General features: G+C 38.7%; 1 protein-coding gene across 2 annotated transcripts; it reads left to right on the top strand.

The window, feature by feature from the left end:
* The first annotated feature begins 8,402 nt into the window (after positions 1-8,402).
* On the top strand, positions 8,403-17,468 carry kmt5aa (lysine methyltransferase 5Aa). Of its 2 annotated transcripts, none has more exons than XM_053515508.1 (7): positions 8,403-8,592; positions 14,052-14,202; positions 14,403-14,625; positions 15,618-15,705; positions 15,919-15,978; positions 16,084-16,274; positions 16,619-17,468. In XM_053515508.1, the coding sequence occupies exons 1-7, from the start codon at positions 8,566-8,568 to the stop codon at positions 16,827-16,829; spliced, it is 951 nt and encodes a 316-aa protein (XP_053371483.1). In that variant the 5' UTR covers positions 8,403-8,565; the 3' UTR covers positions 16,830-17,468. The 2 variants fall into 2 exon arrangements, with proteins under 2 accessions (XP_053371483.1, XP_053371484.1); XM_053515509.1 differs by lacking the exon at positions 8,403-8,592 and adding an exon at positions 11,345-11,670.
* The last annotated feature ends 698 nt before the right edge of the window (positions 17,469-18,166 follow it).

The raw sequence follows: 18,166 nt of genomic DNA, 5'->3' as shown, positions 1-18,166 counted from the left end.
GAGGTATGAGGACTGCTGATGTGGCTAGGGCAATAAATTGCCATGTCCGCACCGTGAGACGCCTAAGACGGCGCTACAGGGAGACAGGAAGGACAGCTGATCATCCTCGCAGTGGAAGACCACGTGTAACAACACCTGCACAGGATCGGTACATCCGAATATCACACCTGCGTGACAGGTACAGAATGGCCACAACAACTGCCCGAGTCACACCAGGAACACACAATCCCTCCATCAGTGCTCAGACTGTCCGCAATAGGCAGTCCATGAGGAGGAGATGCACTACAGTACTTCAAGCAGCTGGTGGCCACACCAGATACTGACTGGTACTTTTGATTTTGAGCCTCCCTTCATTCAGGGACACATTGTGAAACATTTTTAGTTTATGTCTTATGGTGTTGACTCTTTTAGTGTTCATACAAATATTTACACATTAAGTTTACTGAAAGTAAAAACAGTTGAAAGTCAGAGGACGTTTCTTTTTTTTGCTAAACTTAATATATATATATATATATATATATATATATATATATATATATATATATATATATATATATATATTTGTGTATATGGTGTTCTGTATATATCTCCATCCATCTGGGAGCCTCTGTAGTCCAACTAGGGACTGTGAATATTCCCATTTTTACAACCATGGTAGAACCTTCAGTCAGCCTTCACATGTGCATTAACACTGCGTGTATGTCTGCATGTCTTTGGACTGTGAGAGGAAACCAAAGTACCAGGAAGAAATTTACCAAGCATAGGGAGAACATGCAAACTCCACGCGCACAGACCCCCAAAGTAGGAATTGAACCCGGACCCTGTGTGGGTGCAAGGCAACTTTATTACAGAGAAGATAAAAGCAAATCTTAAAATTGCACTGTAGGCACCGGTGGCATCAACCAGCTGAGCATAGAACGCACAGTGTTCTAAAGGAAGTCATTTGTGATAGTGCTGAGAACCTTTTGAATCCGTGCCCCCAAGTCCTCCAGTGTGCAAGGCTTTGTTCTGTACATCTCCTCCTTTGCGAAGCCCCACAGAATGAAAAAAAAAAATTTTATGGAATGATATCTTGTATTTCTTGGAGGCCATTCATGTACAGTATTCCATTTCGTCCCAGCCAACCTCCTGGAAAATGCACACACACAGTAAGAGCAAAATGGGAGAGACTGTTTTCATCATAACTCCAGTAATACTACAAATTCTATAGCCATTAAATATTTGCCAACATTATATTTGCGTACTTCGGTTTTTAGATTGTAGTGCGTCCTGGGTTCAAAACGGTGCATCATGAGTATTTCGAGCAGGGGTTCTCAAACAGCCCTATCAATAAATAAATCAATCTCTTTATTTTAAAAACATAAATGTCGTTATTTACATATGTACAACAATATGCAGCTATTTATTGTCTTAGAGTTTTTATAAATGTTGTATAAATATTTTGCTCACTCTCTCACTCACACATCTTCTATACTGCTTTATCCTGAATAAAGGTGCGCTCAGGTCCGGAGCCCATCCCAGGAGACCTAGGGCACAAGGGAGGATACACACATTACATTACTCACCACATTGCACATGAAATGAAGACTAACTTGCACTTTAAAACATTGACAATAACACTACTGCTGACACACACATCATATCATTCCATATTTCATGTTTTACTCATGCTGCCGCTCTCAAACCTACATGCCGCTCTCAAACCTACATATCCTTTAATACCCTTTTGCACATTCTGCACATCCTGTACAATTTTTCTATTTAATTAGAATGTGTAAATTTTTTCCTTTGTGCAGTATTTCTTTAACTGCAGTAAAATCTTTCTCTTCTCCTATTCTAATTTATTCTTCAATTTTTAGGTCATGAACAGTTGTATAAGCATTTCACTGTTATACACATATCATCTTGTGTATTTTTTGTGTATGTGACAAATAAAATGTAAATTTGGATACGCTATATCTTCAATATGTAGTTTTATCTCGATTTATTAACCGTTTTCACTGTCTTTCACTGTAAAATAAAAGTTTTCTTCTTCTTTTTTTTTAACAGATGTTTTCACTAACTGCTTACTGCTAACCATGTTAATGATGTACCTAGGCAAGGCAAGTTTATTTGTATAGCACATTTCATATACAATGGTAATTCAAAGTGCTTTACATAAAGAGGAAGAAAATAAGCATAAAAGAAATAAAAAATAATAGCACGAAAACTTTTTAAATAATTTAAATTTAAAATAAAAAACAAAAACAGTTTGTTGTGGCACTTTTAAAACTACTTAAAATTTTATTTAGAATAAAAATAAAACTGTTAAAAATACAATGCAGTCAGTTCGGACGTAGTGCAGTGCTCATTTAATAAATGCACAGCTAAACAGATGAGTTTTAGGTCTAGATTTAAATGTGACTAATGTTTTAGCACATCTGATCTCTTTTTGAAGCTGGTTCCGTAATAGCTAAAGGCGGACTCCCCTTGTTTTGCGTGAACCCTTGGTATTACTACGTGACTCGATCCTAACGATCTGAGTGGTCTGTTATTTTTATATTCAGTGAGCATATCTGCAATGTATTTAGGTCCTTTAAAATCCTAAATGCTGATTTAGTTACTGCTTTGACATGACTACTGAAACTAAGGTCTGTCTCCAGAATCACCCCAAGATTCTTGACTTGATTTTTAGTTGTTTGACCCCTAGAGTGAAAGTATGCATTCACATTCAAAGCTTCATCTTTGTTTCCCACTGCCATGACCTCAGTTTTCTCCTTGTTTAACCGAAGAAAATTTTGGCACATCCAACTGTTAATTTCCATTAATGCATTGGCAGAGGGAGTCAACGGGGCTGTAGTCATTTGGAGATAAGGCCAGGTAAATCTGGGTATCATCAGTATGGCAGTGATAGGCAATTTGGTTCTTTCTCATTATTTGACTTAGTGGGAGCATATACAGGCTAAACAGGAGGGCTGCACTTAGCCCTTATTAAGAGTTCTTAAGAGATCTTAAGATCTTTAGGTTAGCCTCGAGCCATTTAGTACTACTAAACAGACCTAGGCAGCACAGTGGCCTAGTGTTTAGCATTGTGGCCATGCACCTGTATGGACGAGAGTTCGATTCCTGTCTTGGGTCTGTGTGCATGAAGTTTGCATCATGTTCTCCACGTGCTTGGTCAGTTTCCTCCAGGTACTCTGATTTCCTCCTACAGTAAAAAGACATGCAAATTAGGCTAACTGGCATTTCCAAATTGCCCGTAGTGTGTAAATGAATGTGTGGATGTACCCCATCTTGCCCTAATTCTCCTGAGATAGACTCCAGGTACACAGGATAAAGCAGTATAGACGATGACTGAGGGTGAGTGAGTGAATACTACTGCAGAGCTCTATAGCTGCTTACTGCATTGTGTTTATAGAGTTTCAGAGGCTGATGATGAGATTTCGTTGGCCCATGTTATGCTTATTCTTATTTTGTCTGATTAACACTCCCTTATATTCAGACTTTGTCCTCGATTTCTGGCTCATCTCCCTTACTCAGACAAGTTATTGGAGCTGCTCACCACTGCGAATACTGTATGCATGCCAAGATCTCCACATTTTCCTTATTTGTTATTAACTTCAGACTTCTATTGCTCATATTTGGGTAATTCCACCCCTATTTTTACCCTCCTTGGATGTGTTTATTTTTTATTTAATATATTGCAGTCTCTATCCTCTATTCTATTCTAATATCCACCTCACACCTCTACATATCTTGCACCACACCAGATGGTGGTCACTTCCTATTGTCCCATCCTGATGAACTGTCCACTTACATTATGGAGCAATGTTAATAATTACAAGCATTAGATCAAATGGTGAACAATTTTTTGTACTAATACCTATCCTTGACCTACTTTCATTATTTAAGTATACAAGTTTTTTTCTTCTATTTAATATTCTATTATTTTTTTATTAAAATCCAATGTTTAGTCACAAAGGGTCCAGTTTCTGTGTAAATCGTCACTCCATATAACATTACCTTTATCCTGCCATTTTACTTCCTCTAAACTCTGGAATTCCAGTCTCTTGTTATAATAATTCACGTTCATCATGCTCCTTATTCCAACCCATACTTTCACAAACGCATACTCTTGTTCTTTTCCATTATTATTACTTCACAATGGATGTGTTGCCTAATAAATGTGGCACAACCTCCCCAGTTTTTCTACCTCTCCCCACTGTCACATATCCATATAAGATAAAATCCCACTTAGCTTTAAGCCATGTCTCTTGAATACTTTTTATCTCTGGCTTTTCTTCCCTGCTGCCTAAAAATTGTTTAAACTCTTGTCCTCCTTGCATTCCACCGAAGAATTAGCATTTATTCACACTAGTGTGTTCTTGACTCGATTGTTTCCTTAATCTCTAGATGATATTATGCAGCTTTCACTACAACCTGCATCTTCTCTGCCTTTGATTTAATTTCATACGTTACATTTTCTTCCTCCTGCTATAAATATCACCAGTTTCTTCTTTTCTCTTCGTCTCTTCATCCTGCCTTGCTGCCTTGCTCTTATCACCATTTTCTCTTTGCCATCTCCTCCAATCTTTCTCTGTTTATTCTGTTCTACCTACTTAAATTCATCTGTATATGATACATTCTCTTTTGTCCTATCTGATGTATTTCTATTTCTTTTTTTACTACAGTATACCTCAGTATGTTGCACTATGGTTGCCCACACAGTTGCAGCATCTTGGCTTCACTCCCTCTCCACACTTCTCATATTTGTGGTCTCTATTACACCTGGCACACATTCTTTTCTTCTTCTTTACTCCTCTATTGCCTTCAAATCTTACCACTGCATTGAATAGTTCTAGCTTGGGATCCTTCTCATTTACTGATTCTTCTATATGCTTAATGCTTGTTTTTCTTTGACGTCCCTGGCATCTTCCTTCCCACTATAATCAGCATTTTTATTAATTTTAAATATTTTATTTATTTGCCTATTGATCAATTTTCATACTCCAATATTCAGGCTCATAAATTTTGGAACAAAGAAGTCATTCGGCATTTGGCCTTGGTATACCATTTAAAATGAAACACCCAATATGTGAGCAAAGTCAAAACATTCAGCTTTAATTTAATTGACAAAACTATTCAGGAATTACAGCTATTTTTATACACAATAAAATAGATTTTTTTGTATTATGTGTTATGACAGTGACAATATGTGTATACAGTATTTCAGTAATTTGTGTCTTGCGTGTGGCTCTGCCGGTGGTGAGATGGGCATGTCACTTACAGTACTTAATTTTTAGGTCCAGCCCACTTCAGTTTCCAGTAACCTATTGGATAAACACTCGCACTACTCTTCCAAATTAGGGCCCAAGCACTATGACATTAGCCCAATGTCATTGTGGTTGAAGGGTCATATTGTTTTCCCAAGGATTTTTTTTTCCATCTTTTTGGGCTTTTTGGAGGTTGAAATCTGCTGCCTAAGATTTTGCCTTGGAGTCTGAGATTCACATGAGATTTTGCTGCATAGCTCATACACACTTCCACATATGCATGCGAAACCTGATACACATTTAGAGCTCATTGAGCTGAACAACTTTCACATTGCATGTCATGGACTCAACAGGAAGTCAGTTATTTTGTGTCGTTTGCCAAAATGCACCCGAGGGAATTTGATATAAACTTCCTAGGAGATTTATACAAATACCACCAAACTGGGCCTATGTGATCAAAAGACATTGCGGATGAGGGGTTTTTAATATCTCAAACGGGTCAGCCCGTTTGAGATATCCGATAGCCTGTTTTGATATCTCAAACGGATGCCTTAAACTTATACCGAAAGTGGTTAATAACTTTCTGTGGGACATCATTGAGTGACATCACGTTCAGTGACATCACATTTTGTGACATCACATTGAGTGACATCATAATGTAATGCTTTTTTCCATCATCTGGGGCTTTTTGGAGGTCTAAACACAAAATTTCCCCCTTTATAAAATGATGTATTGGTATTGGGATATCCCCTTTAAACGCATGTGCCCACTGTGCCTGTATTTCTAGCGTGTCCAGGTGGCAGGGTACTTGGGCCCATCATTGCTTGCAACTATATTCTACACTGATTTATAATTGTACATCGGTAAACTGGTGACAGGATCATGAGCACCTAAGGCTCACCCATGACTGCTGGGACCAAAGGACGGCCCATTTGGTCTAATCCCGCAAAAAATAGCCAATTTAACACAAATGTTGGCCACAGATTAAGCCAAGGCCACAGACCAGACTTCTCAACTCCCAGATTCCAATCTGATCAAACACCCATGTGATGTGCTAAACTATTAATTACAATATACAGTGGCCCCACCCCATAACCCACAGCAACAGTTGAAACCGCTGCCAATGTCCTGCTGCCAGACCCCACAGCACACCCCAGGAGGTCTTGTGGAATCGTGCCCCGGAGGCCAGAGCTGCCCTGGCAGAGGAAACCTACACGATACTGGGCCTAATTTTTTCCATTGTAATTTTGTGGCTGATTGGTGTACAATACATTGTATTATATTGTTCTGGAAAAGTTAACTGAATGCTACCACTGAATGCTAAAATTCCAAGTCTTCCTCCTCACTGTCACATATAAAGGACAAAAAGTTCAATGTTAAGGTAATACAACACCTCACACTGACACACTGAGAAATGGACTAGAGTCATCATTTACCTACCACTATTAAAATAACATTTTAGACATGAAATAAGGCTTAAAGTGCTGAACTACAGAAAAAAAAACTGATCATAAATATATTGATAATAGCAATAAAAGTATTGCTTATTGTTTTAATTTCTTTACAGATTAGAAAATGAACAAATGATTGGTAAAGTGTTTCTTTTTAGAACAACCCCATTCTCAAAAAAATCTGGCTTGTTTTTTCAGTCACAGGCCCTGGGCAACCTTGCAAGCACTGAGTTGATCATAAACTCCCTCTGTATACCAGAGTATTCTAGAGGCAAATGTAAGGCCTGACATCCATCCAACAACTAAAGCTTGGTTTAAATTGGGTCATGCAACAGGACAATGACCAGAGGCAGACCAGTAAATCTACATCAGAATGGGTGAAAAAGAAAAGGATCAAGGTTTTGGAAGGGCCTAGTGAAACTCCAGACCTCTACACAACTGACATGCTGTGGTTGGACCTTAACAGTGCTGTGCATAAGAGAATTCCCAAAAGCCTTAATGAACTGAAGCAATAAGAGACTGATAAAGTCATATAGGAAACGATTACGTCAAGTTAATCTTGCTAAAGGTGGCTCTACAAGCCAATGAAGTCTACCTGAGCCTCCAATAATGAACTGGACCCCAGATTAACTTAAACAAATCTCCTGTTATACTGAACTTCCAGCTACCTAACACACAGTATGACTGCAGATCAATCCCTGTTATCCGTTGTCACCCAAATGAGGAGGGTTCCCTGTTGAGTCTGGTTTCTCTCAAGGTTTCTTCCTACTGCCATATAAGGGAGTTTTCCTTGCCACTGTCGTCGTCGTTGTCCTCGGCTTGCTCATCAGGGACAATCTTATCATTTTGTTTGATTCACATTTCATACAAACTTTCATGCAAGAATCAATAATTCTCTTGATTGTGTAAAGCTGCTTGCGACAATGTCAATTGTTAATAGCGCTATACAAATAAAATTGAATTGAATTGAATGAATCATGAGGTGTGTGTGTGTGTGATATAGTATTGCCCAAATGGTTGGCCTTATTTTTGTTAAATAAATAATAGCACGGTGGAAAAAGTTATATGTTGCTGTTCGTCTGTGGCTGTCTTTGCCTAATATTAAGACCCGCTATGATTTATTATGTTTTAAAAAAAAAACACATCGAATTCATAGATGATGCACGACTTTTATTTTTACACGACTGTAAGTTGGGATACAGCTGGGAGTTATCTCCATACATAATATTGTTTGACCACAGGAAGGTTGTAGAGAGCTATTTTAAGAATAAATAGTAATATTTTTGTGTTTTTATACATTTAACCTCCATCCTTTCGTTTATAATCTATACTGTTCACTGCTCCATACAGTATGTGCTCTTTAAGCAAGGTTTGCTTGCATTTCAAACTGAAAATACAATAACATTTTGGTGAAACCTGAAGGCTATTTAACCAGTTCTTGAAACAGTTTGTCATGGTCATTCAGAAACCTTGCATCTATAAAAAATAAACCGAAGGTTGTGTCTGTACATTGGGCAGAATCCGGTCTTTCAGCGATATCGTTACTCGATGTGGGCGTGGCTTTACGCGTCCTCCACAGAGCCAATCAATCCAGCGCTCGTGTCTCGATGTGGGCGTGGCTATAGGCGTCACTCAGCAGAGCCAAACCACGCCATAGTTTAATGTGCATACACAGATCATGCGGAAGACACAGAAATGAGAAACGTCCACAATTCCGACCAAACACAAACAAAAACGCGACACAGCATGGCTTACTTCCAAAACCATCGACGGACACTATGAAACTGGGTAAAATAGGTTAAAATAGCAACTTTAAATGTTTAATGTTGGCTCTATGACTGGTAAAGGGAGAGAGCAATGGAATGGAAGCAAGATTAAGGACATTGGAGGTGGGTTTAGACTGCTTTACTATGATGTAGATAATAAGAGACATTGTGTAGGTCTAATACTGAGGGTAGGGTAATAGGTGAAGTGGAAGGGTTAGTAATAAATGTCACCAGTGCATACACTCCACAGGTATGGATGTGATGTGAAGGGGAAAGAAAATTTTGGTGATTTTAAATTTTGCAAAAAAAAAGTTGGAAATGACAGTGGTGAATACATGTTTTAAGAAGAAAGAGGAACACGGGGTACAGGGACTCAATTCAATTTGTTTTATTTGTCACATATACAGTACAATATGCAGCAAACTGCTTATACAATCACCTGTTAACCTAAAAAACAAGATTATAAATTATGGAATAAAATAAGCATAAAATATAGAAAAACTTTAGCTATAGAAGATAAGAAACTAACTATAAAATATAAATAATATAAAAAATGTCCAGGGTGTGGGCAGATGTGTAATGTCCATAAATGTCTTGGGTGTGTGTGCAAATGTCCATAAATTACAGTGTGCAAAAATGTTTTAGTCCTCAGTCCTCTTCAGACTCTCTATATTGTCCTTCAGGGAGAGGAAGCGCTTACCTTTGTACTTCCTTTTCTGCCTTGTACTGAAGTCCACCATCAACTCCTTTGTCTTGTTGATGTTTAGAAGGAGATTATTTCTATATACAGTATTATACTCCTTATGCTAATATAATATAATGCTAATGGGGTCAGGGTAGCTCAGTGGTTAAGGCATTGGTCTATGGTTTAGAAGATCCCAGGTTCAAACCCCACAACCCTTAACCTTCATTTGCTCAGATGTATAGCGAAATAAAAATGTATGTCGCTCTGGATAGGGGGGTCTGCCAAATCCCTAGATGGAGATATAAAAAAAGAGTGTCTATTAAATTAAATCACATTAGTTACATTGTGGTTACCACTGTTGCCTTGCATCTTCAGGGTCAGGGTGCATGTCTTCCCCGTGCTTGGTGGGTTTGCTGCGGGCACTCTGGTTTCCTTCCACAGTCTAAAGACATGCAGATTAAGCTAAATGGCGTATCCAAACTGCCCCCTAATGTGTGAATGAGTGTGTGTATGTGTGTGCGCTGAGACGGGTGAGCACCTTAAGTGCCCTAAGATTTTGGGACAGGCTCCAGTCTCTTGTGACCCTGTGTACAGGATAAATCGGCATAGATGATAAGTGAGTTACACATTTGGGATTACGTCCGTCCATGTGCCATTTAGCACATTGGATGATGTTTACTCCCCACTCTTGAAATATATCCAGCTCAGTTCCAGCTCAAAGCCTGATTGTTGTTCACACTACCCGGCCATTTGGAAACATGAGTTAGCCTAATCTGCATGTCTTTGGACTGTGAGAGGAACCCACAACACATGGTGAGAAGATGCAAACATTGAGAAGATGGGAAGTTGGACCCTTGTATCTGAAGGTACAAATTTACAGTGTTTACCATTATGTCACTGTGCCACCAATAGTTACACATACAACTAAATATAGACATGAATGGACATTTTGGACTGTTTGTGTGCATACAGCTATGTTTTTCCATGGTAAGGCTGACCTTTGCTTGGAATTCCCCTACTATGTCTTACTATGATTAAGCAAGGCCAAATCCTTTATTTAGTAACTTAACAAATCTCTTGTTTAACTGAACTTCCAGCTACCTAACACACAGTATGACTCCAAATCAATCCCTGCTATCTGATATCGCGCAAATGATGATGGGTTCCCTGTTAAGTCTGGTTCCTCACAAGGTTTCTTTCTATTGCCATATCAGGAAGTTTTTTTCCTTGCCACCGTCGCTCTTGCCTTGCTTATCAGGGACAATCTGATCATTTTAATTTAGACATATTTTCTCACACATTTTATACTTATTTACATTCATTTTCTTTTGATTCTGCAAAGTTACTTTGTGACAAAATCAATTACATTTATTTGAATCTGTATTATATGACCATAGATGAAAATAGTTTTTTACTGTTTTTATGACTTTCACTTTTATTATATATGTTTAATATATGACAGGCAAAGCTAGATATGGCTCACGGTGGCTTAGTGTTGTTGGCGTAGCCTTGCACCTCCAGGGTCGAGGGTTCAAATCCTGCCGCAGGGTCTGTGTGCATGTTCTCCACGTGCTTAGTGGGTTTCCACCGGGTACACTGGTTTCCTCCCACAGTCCAAAGACATGCAGATTAGGCTGATTGGCGTTCCCAAATTGCCCATAGTGTGTAAATGAGTGTGTGAATTGGTGTACCCTGTGATGGCTTGGCACCCTGTCCGGGGTGTATCCTGTCTCGTGCCATAAATCTCCTGGTATTGGCTCCAGGCCCCCGCCCACTGTATACAGGATAAGGCGTTATAGATGATGAGTGAGTGAGTGTGGTATTATATGACCATAGCTGAAAAATCTATATTTTTTCCATTATAGTGATGCTGACTTTCATTATATAGTACTGTATATGTTTAACATATAACAGGCAAAGCTACATTCTGTTTCTACATATAACAGGCAAAGCTACATTCATGGTTGTCAACGTAGCCTTGGTTTCCTCCCACTGTCCAAAGACATGCAGGTTAGGCTAATCAACATTGATCACCCTATTTGGACTACAGAGGTAGATAGATGGAAAGCTACATAGGGAGGGGAGGGGAGGGAAGGGGTCATGGTTCGAGGGGTGGGTCTTTTTCAAAGTATAAATAATTGAGAAAATGGGGGAAATCTTAGGCAGGAGGCAGCAGAATAACACGGGCTAAACAGCGCCCCCTGTCTGCGGCTCCACCGGGAACAGCCATTTAAACGCTCACATGCTCTCCTCCCTTCAATGACTTCTCAGCAGAAACATGGCGGCGTGGAAGTGAAAACACTGACTCGGGCGAGGTGTCGCAAATGAAACAGCAAAAAGTTTGTTCTTTAGCGCCTTGAAAGAGAAACCTTCGCGAGTAACCCTGGAAAGTCGCCTTGCTGCTCCGTGCGAAACTAGAATAAGGTTGTTGTTTTTTCGGCTCGCCTGCTTACACGCAAAGCCCGCATCCTCGTCGGAAAGCAGCAGGAGGAGGAAAGACGCCTGAAATGAACGGGGTAGGTCGGACACGCGAGACTCGTATCGCAGTAAATGCAGCTTTAATCGTAGACTTTGGGATTCTTTTCTCTTTAGTAAGTCACATCTCTCGTGTCCCGGACAGACCTGTGTGCTGTCTGTGCTCCATTGTTTCACTCTGATAATGGCGCTGTACAGATACACATGCACTGTTCGTTTGTTTGTCTTTTCCTTGTCTGTCAATGTAATTAATTTACGTACTAAAACTATACTGGCTTAATAACGATATTAAGATATGTGTTTAAAAGTTGGTATATTATAATAGAAGTGAGCAGAGTTAAAGGCCCAGGAGTTGTGTAGGCGTGTTCAATTCCAACAACTTAACTGCGTCCATTCATGGCTTTTATTTATTTATTTACTTTATTAAGCCTACGCTATTTTTTTTTTAAGTACTTTTACCTAAATACACAGTGCACAACTAAAAGTTGTTTTCCCATCATAAAGCATTAGGTTTTAATCCCATCATCATGCTGCAGAGATCAACTTTTTCGAACCTTTTAAACCCTTTGTTCTTTAATCAAAGAGTAATGACATCAAAGCAAATTTAAAATGACGCAAATAAATACAAAACCTTAACGCATCACTTTGAACATCCCTCGCGCTGGTTATTATTTAATACTTAAATTAGCCACCCTGGGCATTCAGGTGAACTGGACAAATCTAACCTGAGTTCTTCAGTACAGTGTGTTTTATTACAGAAATAACAGAAAAAGACACTGATTTCTGTTGAGAAATGTAATGTTGATGTAAAAAGGAAAAAGACAATACATGTTGCTATTGGTTATATGTTTAAAGCGGCAAATACTCCAAACTGTTGTTGTATTCTGTTGTTAGCCGGAAGTGGGCGTGTTCAAAAGCGGAAGATTATTTTTTAAAAAACGCGATTCTTCTGTTCATGTCCCGGAAACGCTCGACAGCACTTCAAGAAAAGGCGCCAGTTCGAACAGCGACTTCCGGGGGCTGCCTGAGTGAGTCTGCAGAATGAGATTGAAATGTGGTCCGGGCGATGTTTGCAGACATAACCATGAAACTTTTATTCAAGCCCTTATTGGGTCTAAAATAATAATAATAATAATAATAATAATAAAATAATATATTAGTGCATTCTAATGTAAGGATAAAAATGCAAATATTTCAAATATTGCTAATCACCAAATGTATTTGTTGTTTGAAGTTTGGTCGTGTTTTAGACCTAACTTATAAGAAAATTAACAAAAGAGTTGGGAAACTTGCATATCAATCACCTCACAAGCCATGTTGCTCAATTCCAATTTTATTATAAATTTTTTTTTTTTTGCTCAGATTGGGTTCATAATTGCAAGTGACTTTTATATGGCTGAACCATGAACATGTCTGTTTTCAGAAACGTCACACATGCGCACCTTCATATATCCTTTACTGCACCATTTGGCTTAAAAAAAACCACATGTTTATTGTAAACAATGGATGCTATTTTAGTAAACACGTGCAAAAAAAGAAATGATTGATGTTTTGCTCCGGAGGACGGCAAGCAGTTAGTCAGCTGTATTTGTTGAGGTCCTGACAAAGGACAAAAAAATCCAGATGCTTAATTTAAAGACACTTTTGCACTAGGTATGATTGATTTGTACTGTGCCCAGGAACAATTGCTTCCCCCCCCCCCACTGGCCAGCGTTCACATTACTCTTGACGTCATGTCCACTTCAGTGTTCTGCTACAATTGACTTCCATATCTGATTCGATCATATTCGACTAAGCTGTACCGTACTCGATCCCGTTTTCCACTGTTCCCCAGCCTGGAACGATTGTGTTTTTACTAATCAGAGTTAACCAGATTTTGGGTTTAGGTGTCGGGAGGCGGGGCTAATATGAAAAGGTATCTAGCTGTTTTGGCAGTTATTGCTAGCACTGCTGTGAAACTTGACTGATTACATCAGCACTCTACACAAAGGCAAAAAGTCACATGACCTCTAATCTGCTAGTTCTCATTCAGGTCTCATGACCACATGTAGGATATCTATCTGATTTAGGACCACATATGAAGATTTGATCTGAGACAGTAAAAATAAAATCTGACCTATGTCACATTTAAGATAAAAAAAAAAAACCAAACAATAAATTCAGCCTAGTCAAAGTGATTGAGATCCAATCTGAAAAGCATTTAATTTGTGCATTCAGATAGTCCAAAAAAGAAATCCATGAGTGACCTTGGGGCTGTAAAGTGAAAGCAGCCCAAGATTTGTGCAGCCAAAACTGTGGAATAAGCTCCAACAGACAAGCTTATATGGTTTATGATGGTGCAGGTCAAACTTTAAGCAAAATTAGTTTTCTTTTCAGTTTCTTAACATTTACAGCATTAACCCATGTTTTGTTTATATTTTAGGAAATAATATGCAATGGACGTGCTACACTTCACAGTTTTTTGAGCCACCAGCCCTCAAAGGCGCAGCATCATGAAGAGATCTCTGTCCAAGTCATCCAAGAAGGGAAATCCTCAAGGATATTTTGCACACAGACTGAGACTCAGAATAATTGTAAGGATGAAAAATGTTCTTACATATCAACTTGCACAAACAGCTAACAATATAAATTATTCTTTGTTAATTTAGTGAGTTTTTAGTCTTAATGTTGTATGATAATTATACGAGTAAACAAGTAATTGTTTTAATTTTTTTTATTTAATATTTTTTTACATACTGTGTTGCCCCTAAAACTTCTTCCTTATCTTTTACAGCCAAAAGACCCAGTACTGTAAATGGAGAGATCGTTCTCCCTACCATGGCTGTGAATGAAGACCTCCAAACTTTAACACACAAAGCCGAGGAAAAGAGCAAGTGTACACAGGCCCGTCTGCCCTCACCAGCCGGAGTCACTCCAGAAGTCAAAAACACTCGCGCACCCTGTCAGAGAAAGGCAGGCTGCCGTAGGGCCAAAACGAGGAAGCCTTCGGAGAGGACGTAAGTTTGAAGCTTTTAAGCCTTTTTGTTTTTACACTAAGTTTGGCACTTGGTCATCATTCCTGTACTCTGTTTAGACTGGCAGCCAAATCTGACACATTGTCGACCTGTCTGGATTGGTTACTGTGGTGGCGACACCAGACTAGAACTTCTACATTGTGTTGCAAGTGAAGTAATGCACAGTTTGATATCTGATTTTAGTGCGTAGAGAATCCAGAATGAGACGTATCACAATCTCATAAGTGCATTTTACGTATACACTAACAGTGGAGTGTCTGCACTTTAGTTTACCCTAATTGGAACTTAAATTTCCAGCAGTTCAGGAAGTTCATTGTCATGAGTTATAGTCACTGGACGCATAAGTGCCTTTAGAATTTTATCTGTTTGGGGCCCTTGGTGGGAGGGTGTTTTTTTTTTTTTTCTTCTTTTTTTTTCTTTTTTTTTTCTCTTCTCTCTCCCCTTTGCCTTTGGTGCAGTACATTGAGATATGGCATGATAGCGAGGGGCTTGGTTCAACGGATTCAAACGATTTTTAATGCAGTTTAGTTGCATTAAGAAAGTTAATCAATCATGAATTAATGATTGCAAGAAGTGAAACACAAACACTGGGACTTTGGGGGTTGTTGTTTTTCCATCCTTTTTGCAAAGTTGCCAATAATTAAAAAAAATAATTTTTATTTTATTGATTGATTCAGTGCAGTGTGATGCTAAATCAAACAACAAATTTCATTCTTGTTTATACTGGGCAGAACCTGTGTTTAAGTGTAAGCAACCTAAAAAGAGCAGCTATTAAGACCTTCAGGAAAGTCTTTTGTATTGAACTGATCTATACTTGTATTGAATTCTGCTACAGCTGTTAAGTCTTTGGACAAATGTAAAACAGTTCATTTATGCCACTGTATTGTTTTTATTTAAAGTAGTGACCACTTGTAGTAAATAATGCAAGTCATTCATTCAGTAACTCCTGCATGTCTGTTTCCTTTCCTCTTTAGTGCAGAGAGCAAGAATTCCAATAATCGAAAGGTCACAGATTACTATCCCATACGGAGAAGCTCACGGAAAAGCAAGACTGAAATAAAGGTAACTGATTGTGTTGGTGCTGAATTAGGAAAATCTCCTTTAGCAGTAAAACTGTGACTGAACTGGTAAGCCACAGAGGTCTGCTTTAAATTATTGATGGTTCGAGTCAAGCAATCAAGGTTTATTACATGTGTGTCTGCTAGGAACGTTTGATAAACTCATGGATCATGGTGTGTGTGGACTTAAATGCATTTCTTCTTTTTTTTCCTCCAGTGTGAACAGAAGAAACATCTGGATGAGCTGATCACAAAAGGGATAGAGAATGGAATGATGGTGAGTATAAGTGATTTGTGAGATACTAAACGAGAAGTGTGCATGCGTATCAAATTGTTAAAATTGAATTGAACGTGTGCTTTTTTTTTTTTTTCCCCCTCGTAGGTAAAGCACATCGAAGGTAAGGGGAGAGGTGTTTTCGCCACGCAAAGCTTCCAGAAAGGGCAGTACGTAGTGGAGTATCACGGTGACCTGCTGCTGCAACCCGATGCCAAAAAAAGGGAGGCTCTATACGCACAAGACCCTGCTACGGGCTGTTATATGTACTACTTCCAGTATCTCAGCAAAACGTACTGGTATGTCATGGCACCTAAGCACGTCTTTTTATTTTTAGTGAACTTTATGGGGGAAAACGTTTTTTAACAATGAAGTTTAAAGATCAAGTTTAGCTCTTAAAAGAAGCCCCCCCCACTAGCCCTTTTCCAGATAAGTACAGGGTTGTATTAATATGAAATATAATAAAGAGAGAGCAAACACTGGACTTCATGTTCCAAAATGTCATGTGGCTTATTTGTGCAGCCACCGTCCTCTCTTTAGGTAGTGGAAAAAGGGAGAAATGAAGGGAAGTGAAAATGCCTGTGATTATTTTAAATACCATAGAAACTTTACTACAGCTTTCTGTTCTTTGCTTTCGCCTCAGCGTGGACGCCACGAAGGAAACTGACCGCTTGGGACGGCTTATTAACCACAGTAAGAACGGCAACTGTCAGACCAAACTGCATGACATCAATGGAATACCTCACCTGATCCTCGTGGCCTCTCGAGATATAGAAGAGGGAGAGGAGCTGCTGTACGACTACGGAGACCGAAGTAAAGCCTCCATCGCCGCTCACCCGTGGCTTAAACACTGATGGATTCCAAGAAGGGAACAACTTGTTTCTTAAATCCAGTTTTTAATGTAATTATTGCCTTAGCAAAACTGAGAATGTTTGGGGGGTAGTACTTGTCAGGGTGTGTTCATCAGTGACTTAAACACATTTAGGTTACGGTACATATTCCACATGTCCTACATGACTTTTTAAATATATTTATCCTGCTCTGACATGCTAGTTTTGACTTTTTTTTTTTTTTTTTTTCATTTTCCTTTTTTGTATATTTTATATACTTGTAGCGCAGTGCTTCCAAAGCATGCAGTTATAGTCAAACTTTCTGCATTTTTATAAGGAGTTTTCTTAAGCCAATGTATAGTATTTAGTGGCTTAGCAATAACTATTTATGATGTGCAAACAGTTCTGTGGAATGCAAAGTGATACTTTGAAGAGCCATGTTTTAAAAGCTTGGAAAAACTGGAAGGTACCTCCCCCACCCTCCTTTGGCTTAATTTGGAGTCTTACAGTTTTACAATGTGGAGCGTGATGCTAATGATTTGAGAAAAAAAAATCTGCCTGAACCTCTTTGAGTGTTTGGAATGAAATGACCCAAGTGTGAGTATTCAGCTGATTGTCTATGCTGGGACTGAAGCCTTGTTTAATAAAATGATTTTATGCAAAGTTTTGTCTTGTCTACATATTTATAAGCAGCATTGAAGCATGAAATTCATCCAGATATCACCATGTGTTTTCATTTGTGTTATGGATGATGAATTGAAGCCTTCTATAGAAATCTTTTCAAGGCTGTTTTATTTTATTAATAATAATAAAAATACATGATACTCTTAACCATCGATTTTTAAGTGTTTCTTTTACTATGGGTTGGGTGCCAGTCTGTCATGTCATGTGAATACACTTTCAATACAGTTTAGAGCAGACAATCCAACCTGACATGGTTTTGCAATGTGGCAGTAAACTGGAAGAAGATATGAACTGTAACCCGATCGACCCTGGGACCCTGAAGCTGCCATTCTCTAACCATTTGCTAGCATAACTCATCTCTGATCCTTTTTTACAGCCCATTCATTAACTGTTTATTTAAATCACTATTGTTTTTTGGGGCGGGGGGATTTAACCCTTACCTGAAAGAATTACCTAATAGCTCTATAACTTCTACAATCTAAAGAGAGATTTCACTACCCCCTTATTTAATGTTTGTTCATTATCTATACTGATTATCCTGTGTACAGTGTCATGGTAGCTTGGGGCCTATTCCAGGAGACCTAGGGTGCGAGATGGTACATTCTAGAGAGGGTGCTGCTAATCTTTTGCAGGGGGCACACACTACAGGCAATTTGGGAACACCATTTATAGTAATC

Source organism: Clarias gariepinus, chromosome 17 (assembly GCF_024256425.1).
Source record: "Clarias gariepinus isolate MV-2021 ecotype Netherlands chromosome 17, CGAR_prim_01v2, whole genome shotgun sequence".
NCBI lineage: Eukaryota > Metazoa > Chordata > Actinopteri > Siluriformes > Clariidae > Clarias > Clarias gariepinus.
Note: the sequence above shows the minus strand (reverse complement) of the source record. Positions and strands in the feature narration are given on the sequence as shown.

Bases quoted from the DNA above. Each gene is read 5' to 3' on its own strand.
- kmt5aa (XM_053515508.1), top strand. From the start codon at position 8,566: ATGGAAGCAAGATTAAGGACATTGGAG. The intron at 15,706-15,918 runs GTAACTGATTGT...TTTTTCCTCCAG, and splicing joins AAAGCAAGACTGAAATAAAG to TGTGAACAGAAGAAACATCT. The intron at 15,979-16,083 runs GTGAGTATAAGT...TCCCCCTCGTAG, and splicing joins GGATAGAGAATGGAATGATG to GTAAAGCACATCGAAGGTAA.